At 40.4% G+C, this 9,055-nt stretch overlaps 1 protein-coding gene across 2 annotated transcripts; it reads left to right on the top strand.

Annotated features, from left to right (window-relative positions):
- The first annotated feature begins 2,269 nt into the window (after positions 1–2,269).
- On the top strand, positions 2,270–8,609 carry LOC101536821 (olfactory receptor 151-like). Of its 2 annotated transcripts, XM_055132587.1 has the most exons (2): positions 2,270–2,310; positions 7,691–8,609. In XM_055132587.1, the coding sequence occupies exons 1-2, from the start codon at positions 2,270–2,272 to the stop codon at positions 8,607–8,609; spliced, it is 960 nt and encodes a 319-aa protein (XP_054988562.1). The 2 variants fall into 2 exon arrangements, with proteins under 2 accessions (XP_054988562.1, XP_004622269.2); XM_004622212.2 differs by lacking the exon at positions 2,270–2,310 and having other exon boundaries at positions 7,686–8,609.
- The last annotated feature ends 446 nt before the right edge of the window (positions 8,610–9,055 follow it).

Raw genomic sequence — 9,055 nt, 5'->3', positions numbered from 1 at the left:
TAAGCACGATAGTTTGTAAGTCTGTAACTGTACCGCATGGTGATTCATTAAAAAAAAAATTAATGGGGTTGGATGTTTTCTTTTTGTAGAGGTCAACCAGTGCTTTATATACCCTTGATATCAACCGTTTATCAGATGGGTATTGGGTGAATATCCTTTCCCATTCTGTAGATCGCCTTTGAAATCTGGTCACTGTGTCTTTTGCGGTGCAGAAGCTTTTTAGTTTAATATAGTCCCATTTGTTTATCTCTGTTTTTACTTGATTACTTAGTTCTGTGTCATCTTTGAAGATACCTTTGGCTTCAATATCATGTACAGTATTTCCGATCTTGTCTTTGATGTACCTTATGGATTGTGGTCTGATGTTGAGGTCTTTAATCCATTTTGATATGACTTCTGTGCATGGTGTTAAGTCGATGTCTAAGCCCATGTTTTTGCACGTGGCTGTCCAGTTATGCCAGCACCATTTGTTAAAGAGGCTTTCCTTGTTCCATTTCACATTTCTTGCCCCCTTATCAAGGGTCAGATGATCATATATTTTGGATTGCATATAGGGATATTCCACTATGTTCCAATGATCAGCAGCTCTGCCTTTGTTCCAGTACCATACTGTTTTAATTGTTACTGCTTTTTAGTAAAGTTTGAAGTTGGGGAGGGTGATGCTTCCCATCGTCTTTTCCCCAAGTACTGCTTTAGCTATTCGTGGGCGCTTATTTTTCCATATGAATTTCAGGAGTGTTTGATCCATTTCTTTGAAGAATGCCATAGGTATTCTTATAGGGATCGCATTGAATCTGTATAGTGTTTTGGGGAGTATCGCCATTTTGACAATGTTAAGTCTTCCTATCCATGAGCAGGGAATATGTTTCCATTTCCGCGTGTCCTCTTTTATTTCATTGAGTATTGTTTTGTAGTTTTACTTGTAGAGATCCTTTACTTCCTTAGTTAGGCTGATTCCTAGGTACTTGATCTTCTGGGGCACAATTGTGAATGGGATTTTTTTTTTAATGCCACTTTCCTCTGACTCGCTATTTGCATATAGGAAGGCTAAGGATTTTTGGGTATTGATTTTATAGCCTGCAACTTTGCTGTACAAGTCTATTGTTTCTAGGAGTTTCTTAGTGGAGGTTTTAGGATTCTGTATGTATAGAATCATGTCATCTGCAAATAGTGAGAGCTTGATTTCTTCCTTTCCTATCTGTATACCCTTAATGTATTTTTATTGCCTAATTGCTATTGCAAGTACTTCCAGTACTATGTTGAACAGAAGTGGTGAGAGTGGGCATCTTTGTCTTGTCCCTGATCTTTAGTAATCTTTAGAGATAAGGCCTTTAGTGTACCTCCACTGAGGATAATGCTTGCCATGGGTTTTTGGTAGATGACTTTGACTTTTCTTGAAGAAAGTTCCTTGTAAGCCTATTTTGGTGAGAGTTTTCATCATAAATGGGTGTTGGATCTTGTCAAATGCTTTCTCTCCATCTATTGAAATGATTGTATGGTTTTTATTTTTACTTTTGTTGATGTGATGGATAATGTTGATCGATTTCTGAATGTTAAACCATCGTTGCATCCCCGGGATGAATCCTACTTGATCGTGATGTATGATTTTTTAAATGAGTTGTTGGATTCTATTTGCTAGTATTTTGTTGAGAATCTTCACATCCGTGTTCATCAGGGATATTGGCTTGTAGTTCTCAACCCCATCAAAAAATGGGGCGAAGAAATGAACAGAAACTTTCTCAAGGAAGAAATACGAATGGCTAAAAGACACATGAAAAAATGCTCTTCATCACTAATCATCAGGGAGATGCTGATCAAAACAACAATGAGATACCACCTCATGCCACAGAGACTGGCTCACATCCAAAAGAACAAAAACAATCGCTGTTGACATGGATGTGGGGAGAAAGGAACCCTCCTACACTGCTGGTGGGAATGTCAACTGGTCCAGCCCTTTTGGAAAACAATATGGTCGATTCTCAAAAAATTAGAAATTGAGCTTCCATTTGACCCAGCAATACCACTCCTGGGAATATACCCCGGAGAAGCAAAAAAGTATAGTCAAAATGACATCTGCACCTGTATGTTTATCTCAGCACAATTTACAATAGCTAGAATCTGGAAAAAAACCAAATGCCCGAGAACAGATGACTGGCTAAAAAAACTTTGGTACTTCTACACAATGAAATACTATGCAGCTGCTAGAAAGCATGAAGTCATGAAATTTGCATATACGTGGATCAACATGGAAAGTATCATGTTGAGTGAAATGAGTCAGAAAGAAAGAGACAGACACAGAAAGATCGCACTATTATGTGGAATATAAAGTAGCAGAGAGGTACGAGCTAGCAATAATGCAACCTCTGGCAGAAAGCCCTCTGGACTTAGTCACTAAAATACTAAAATATAGAAATCTAGAACCTCACGGCCGCTACTGTGGCCACACGACCTCATATCTCCTCATTCTCAGCAATGGAAAACAAATTATCAAATGCTTCTTTTCCAGCAGGTCCGACTCAGGGGGGGAAACTACAAACAATAATAGTGAGTTTTATTGTTTGTATGTAATCAAAGTAAAGAGGGGGGGGCTGGAGGGCGGGCGGGGGTGGGGGGGAGGTTCATGGTGGTTCTTGGTGGTGGAATATATGCACTGGTGAAGGGATGGGTGTTGGAGCATTATGTAACTGAGACTTGAGCCTGAAAGCTTTGTAACTTTCAAAACGGTGATTCAATAAAAAAAATACAAAAAAAATTTTAAAAAGAAAAAAATTTTCCTGTTTTTTAAGAGCTATGGTATTTTCATGAAGTCAAGTTATTTAATGTATATACTGGCCTTATCAGGATACAATTGATAGATGACATGAATAAATGCAATGATTTGATATGTAGATTTTTAAATATTTATCATTATTACTTTAACACATTCTTTACCTCACATTATTAACACTCTTGGAGGTCAGGATGAGAACATTAGGACTCTTTTATCATAAACCAGTGTAGTTGCAATAAATTTAAAAAAGTTGAAACTTATGAGGGAAACTTCTTTATTTTATACCAACCGGAATTGATCTGGAGAATTGTTTTCAGTTTGGAGCCTGTTTTGTAAGTTTGATAATAAAATAAAACTCCTCAGTGTAACAGGAAAGCAAACAAGCTACACAAAAGAAATGAACCCACATGTGTTTCCATGTGGTACCAGGGATCCATCTCTGGGCCTCATACATGTGGGACATATCCTCTACCCTGAGCCACACGTCAACTTTCTGTAGCACCACTATAATGGTAAAGGAAGTGGAGAGGCTAAACTTCCTAATATCTATTTCTGTATCTTATCAGGAAAGCATCAAAATTTATTTCATAATGTAATATAGAACTACAGAAGTTACATGTAAATTTCGGAGATAAATTTCTAATACTGTAAAAAACTAAAGCACGCCGAGGGGCGCGTGCACTAGTGGGCTCTCTGGTGGCTCTGTCTCACCGCCCACGTTCGGTGCCTTGGAACCCCTGTGTGTGGCTGTCGGTCAAGGGCAGGCGAGGGAAGGAAGAAGGCCAAACTGGTTGCTCGATCAGTTTATTTCATTCTCTCTCCCTCTTTCTCTCCCGGCTTCGGATCTCTCTCTGGATCTGTGGATCTCGCCCCCCAACCTACTCTTACAGCCTAGTTAAATCTCCCCAGCATGAGGGGGTTGGGGTGTACACATAGGTGTGGTCACAATCAATAGGGTTGAGGTTCCTTTCCCTTAGGGGATGCTTCTCCTAGGACTGACTCTCTTTCAACAGGAGGATCCACCCAAGGGTGGAGTCCCATGAGTGTGTTTCTCCTCTCCTCAGCCAGCAAACATTTAAGAATTTATAATATTAATCATTTTGTATGGACACAATAAGAAATGCATTAAAGCTTATAGAATTGCCCTCCAGGGGCCGTCTCGATCTCAGACGACAGTGCTCAGGCCAGATCAGTCTTTCCTATCCCTAGCAGGGTCCTAGTTTCATCATTACTTTTGGATCATGACAGCATTTGTCTATGATCAAGCTCTTAAGTTATAGTTAAGAATTAGGCTCTTTGGCCAGACCCATCTCGATGCTAGGGTAGCACATAACTCACCGCTTGCCCTGGATCAGTCCCGTCCCTTGTTGGGACCCTGCTTTTGGGGTGCTAGGAACTGAGGACAACTGAGGCTTAAGTGGAGAAAGCAGATGCCCGGGAGGGAATAATATTCGAAGCCAATTAAGGCCCAAGTTACAAACACATAATATTGTCTTCTTGTGTCTATACAAAAAAGACATTGCTTTAAAGTAAATTATTCAAAAGGCAAAAATAGGGCAGAAAAGCAATGTTATAATATTCAGTGTCCTAGGAAGGTCTGACCTTACAAATGAGCAGAGTCAGATTAAGGGAAAGCCGCGGATTAACTGTTTTGGGGAAGAGAGCGTAGAGAAATGATTATAGCTAAATAAAGGGATGGGAGAGATTCGGGAACACCTTGATGGGTGAGACTGGGGTAAGCCTAAACTCTGGGAAAAACCTGGACAAGCTACTCATGGTGAGGGGGGGAGAGGACAAAGTAATACCATCCTACTATTATTCAAATCCAATAAAAGTATACAGAGGAGAGAGAGACATTTTATTTAGATATATTTGTTCTCATTAAAGACAATTGTTCATGAAAAATGAACTAATCCCTGAAGCTCCATTTGCTCTCAATTGAACAAACATCTCTGAATGTAGCAGGTATGCGCACCTGGGTCGAGAACTCAACATGAGGAATGACTTGGGGCCAGAACTGCGCAAGAGAAAGAGAGCAGCGTGGAATGGCATCAAGATCATCGAAGAATTGGCTAAGAGGACAAAGAACATCAGACTCCAGACACATATTTTTGATTCTACTATTCTTCCTGCACTAACATACGCCTCAGAGTCCTGGGCCCTACGCAAACGGGATGAGAACATTATTCAGGTATCCCAAAGAAGAATCGGAAGAACTATGCTAGGAGTATCACATCTCACTCAAGTGAGAGAAGGAATCGGGAATTCTGACCTCTGTCGATGGTCAAGAATCAGGCACTCTGTCTCATTTGCCAAGGCATCAAAAATCAGATGGGCTAGTCATGTAATGCGATTCAGAGACGACCGCTGGACTAGAGCTGTTACCGACTGGATTCCGCAGGATGTCAGAAGACCGCGTGGCCGCCCACCAACTAGATGGTCAGATTTCTTCATCAAATCCCTGAATGAATGATGTGAGGCTCTTCCTGTTCCTGGAGCAAGCAGATATCATTGGGCCGCACTGCACTGGACAGGGACAAATGGCAACATTACTGGTGCATGCTCGAGAAAATTGGAGATCAACAGATGACAAGTGATACAAGTGATCAGAAACCTTACTCAGTATCCTAGGAGAATTTATCTTAATTGGTCTTCACTGTCACTGTATCACTGCAATCCCATTGTTCATTGATTTAGTCGAGCGGGCACCAGTAACATCTCTATTACACTCAGTCCCGAGATTTTAGCAGCCTTTCCTTACTTGTCTTCCCAATGATTGGAGGCTCTTTCAGGGTCAAGAGAATGAGACCTATGGTTACTGCTTTTGGCATATTGAATATGTCACAGGTAGCTTACCAGGCTCTGCCGTGCGGGCAGGATACTCTCAGTAACTTGCCACGCTCTCCAAGAGGTATGTATATATCTTTTACTGTATTTGGGATATGAATAAGCCATGGGGCGATTGCAAGGCTCTCTCATGCAGGCAATAGACTCTTGGTAGCTTGTCAGTTTCTCCAGGAAGGAGAACAAGACTATTAGATGTTGGTTCCAGGAGCTAAGTTTTATAGTCTCTGGATGTTGGCCATTGATGGGATTACATGGTGCCAGATAGTAATTGGTCTTAGGGGTGGTAAAAAGAACATTGGTGTTGTGAAATTATACGGGTTAAGGGATGGGAGTTAGAACATTGTATAATTAAAACCTAACCATAAACAACTTTGTAATATCTCTATCTCAAGGTGATTCAGTAAAAAAAAAAAAAGCAGAGGGGGAAAAAAGAACTAGAAATCTAAGAGCAATTGTGAATGTGCCATGATTCAAAGAACACAGCACAGAGGCTGGGACTATATATTGAATAGATGGAGAATAGCCTCATAAAAATTTTGCCTGTCCATTTGATTATTTTCCGATCATTCCAGACATAAGTCATTACCATGTTCTGTCCAATGTTTTCTCCTTGCAAGTACAAATCATGTACATTGGTAATTCCTTTATTCTGAGTGTATTTCTGTTTGGATGCAGACATAACTTGAAATTGCTTTTTACCTTCTGTGGGGAATTGACCCTCTGAGAATATTTCTTGGATGTTGGGTACTTGGAGAATACTGGGATCACTCATCTCATTGGAGGCCAAAGTCCTGCAAATAAAACATCAAAGTATTCCCTTGCTTAGAAAGGGAGCACAGGATAAAGGAATGGAAGGGGAAGAGATAATCATTCATCCATTGTCTCTAAACCTTAGTGCTGTAACAGATTTTACAGATTACCCAGGTTCATTCATTTTAGCTTAAAGCACAGTGGAAGGGCTTTCCCTGAAGAGACACAGTGACTGCATGACACAGCTGGAGCAGAAACACAACTTTGGAGATGGTGAGACAAGGCTTTGTTTCTTCTTCTTTTCCACTTGCCACCCTATGATTTCTTTCTCTGTCTCTATCTCATCTCTGTTTCTATATCTCTGTCTGTCCCTCTGTCTCTGTCTCTCTCTCTGTTTCTGTCTCTGTTTCTTTCTCTCTCTCTCTCTCTCTCTTGCAATGTTAGTACTGAGGATCACACTAGACCAAAACAGCAGTATGGGGCAGAAAACGCTGGGCCATTTGGCAGATAGTGTGAGACTATTTCACATTACAAAAAAAGAAAAAGCCATAAACTTTGAAAATGTTCAGGCCATAGACAGATTCTGAGTCTTCTTTTCCAGTCCTTCCCTGTGATGTGGCCTATCTAGGTAAACTTCTTAGCCTATAATAACAGCGTTCAACCTCGTTGGTTGATCAGATCCTCACAATGCCACAGAAAAGAACTGAGGTTTCAGCTTCTTTTCTGTTGGCAGAGTGGAGCAGAGGGTAAGCTGTCTTTTTTTACTCCTTGTGATTTCATCAGAGAAAATTATACTCTTAATGCAGTCAAAGATTATTTTCTAAAGAGAAGAGAGAGAACCAGCTACTCCCAGAATTAGGGCAACTCAGAACACAGTTGAAGACCACCTAAAGTTAGTGTTAGTCATGGCCTGACTTTGCTGGATATCATCCTTTTCTTGTATATGTGAATTCCTTGGCCTCTTGTTGCTGGAGGAAATGTTCTTGCTGAACAGGAACCAAATACACAATGGTTCTATGAAGCCAATGAAATACTTTTTTAAAATAAATCTTTGATTGCAAGACCAATAATATGCCAATGCTTTAAGATATCATCCCAGTTGTAATTGATAGGTGCCTAGTTGTTCCAATACTAGTAATCTTTGAGGGCATCCAGGGGCCAGCTCTTGTTTGTCAGACAATATATGTTTCAACTGCATGATCATGCTTTTTTCTTCTGTCCCACTACTTAATATTATCATCAGAGTAATGAATGGTACTTTCTTAATTTCTGTGTTTTCTCTTTTTCCTAGTCACACATTCCCTGTCTCCTGAAGGAAATGACCAGGTGCAATCACTCCATTGTGACTGAGTTTGTCCTGGAAGGATTAACACACCGGCCAGAACTCCAGCTGCCTCTCTTCTTCCTGTTTCTAGGCATCTATGGGGTCACTGTAGTGGGGAACCTGGGCATGATCCTCCTGATCGCTTTCAACTCCAAGCTCCACTCTCCCATGTACTTTTTCCTTGGTAATTTGTCATTTTTAGATTTCTTTTATTCCTCCGTTGTTACCCCCAAACTCCTAGGAACCTTTGTATGGGAGAAAAATGTTATTTCTTATCCTGGATGTATGACCCAACTCTATTTCTTTTGTGTTTTTACTATAGGAGAATGTTTTATGTTAACTGCAATGGCATATGACAGATATGTAGCTATCTGCAATCCTCTGCTGTACAATGTCACCATGTCCCCAAAGGTGTGCAATATGTTGGTGATTTGGGTCTATACCATGGGGACATGGGGTGCTTTAGCCCACACAATTGCCATGACTAAGCTTTCCTTCTGTGGGGACAATGTCATCCACCATTACTTCTGTGACATACTCCCTCTTCTAAAGCTTTCCTGCTCCAGCACCCATGTCAATGAGCTTCTGGTGTTCTATGTGGGTGGATTCAATGTGCTGACATCAACTTCACCTATTATCATCTCTTATGTTTTTATTATTGCTAACATTCTTCGGATCTCTTCTGCTGAGGGCAGGTCCAAAGCTTTTGGTACCTGTGGCTCCCACCTGACTGCAGTTGGAGTCTTTTATGGCTCTATCGTCTTTATGTATTTTAGGCCATCCTCCAGCAACATGGCCCAGGAGCAGGTGGCCTCTGTGTTCTATACCACAGTGATCCCCATGCTGAATCCCCTGATCTACAGTTTGAGAAATAAGGATGTAAAGAATGTACTGAGAAACACTTTAGGGAAAAGGTAAAGGTCTTACCCCCCTTTGCTGCAGCACAGAACTGCTTAAGGTTATGGGGATATTGTGAATATGCTCTGTCTTTTTTGAAGACATAAAACTAGATCCCTTTCAAAGATTTGCTCTTTAGTTTTGATCCCTGTAAAACATATATCAGATCTTAGTAATTGAGATAGATTGCACAAAATCTCAAAGCTGTTCGTAGAGCAAGCATTTGCATTGTGTTAATATTCTGTGTTCATTGATTATGTGAGTGGGTTTATTTGAAAATGTCTTCCAAGAAATATTAGCATGGACCACATTCTATTCCCTTTTAGGAAGCTATGGATCAAATTATGTCAGTCCTTAACTTTAGACGTGAAAATAGTTGTCTCTTGGTGATTTGATAGTCCTTTTACAGGCCTTACATTTTCCCTTCATTTACATTTTTTTGTGAAATACACCTCTTAAGAGTGTGA

This window comes from Sorex araneus, chromosome 3 (assembly GCF_027595985.1).
Source record: "Sorex araneus isolate mSorAra2 chromosome 3, mSorAra2.pri, whole genome shotgun sequence".
Lineage (NCBI taxonomy): Eukaryota > Metazoa > Chordata > Mammalia > Eulipotyphla > Soricidae > Sorex > Sorex araneus.
The sequence above is the reverse complement of the archived record's forward strand: the minus strand, read 5'-3'. Positions and strand labels throughout refer to the sequence as shown.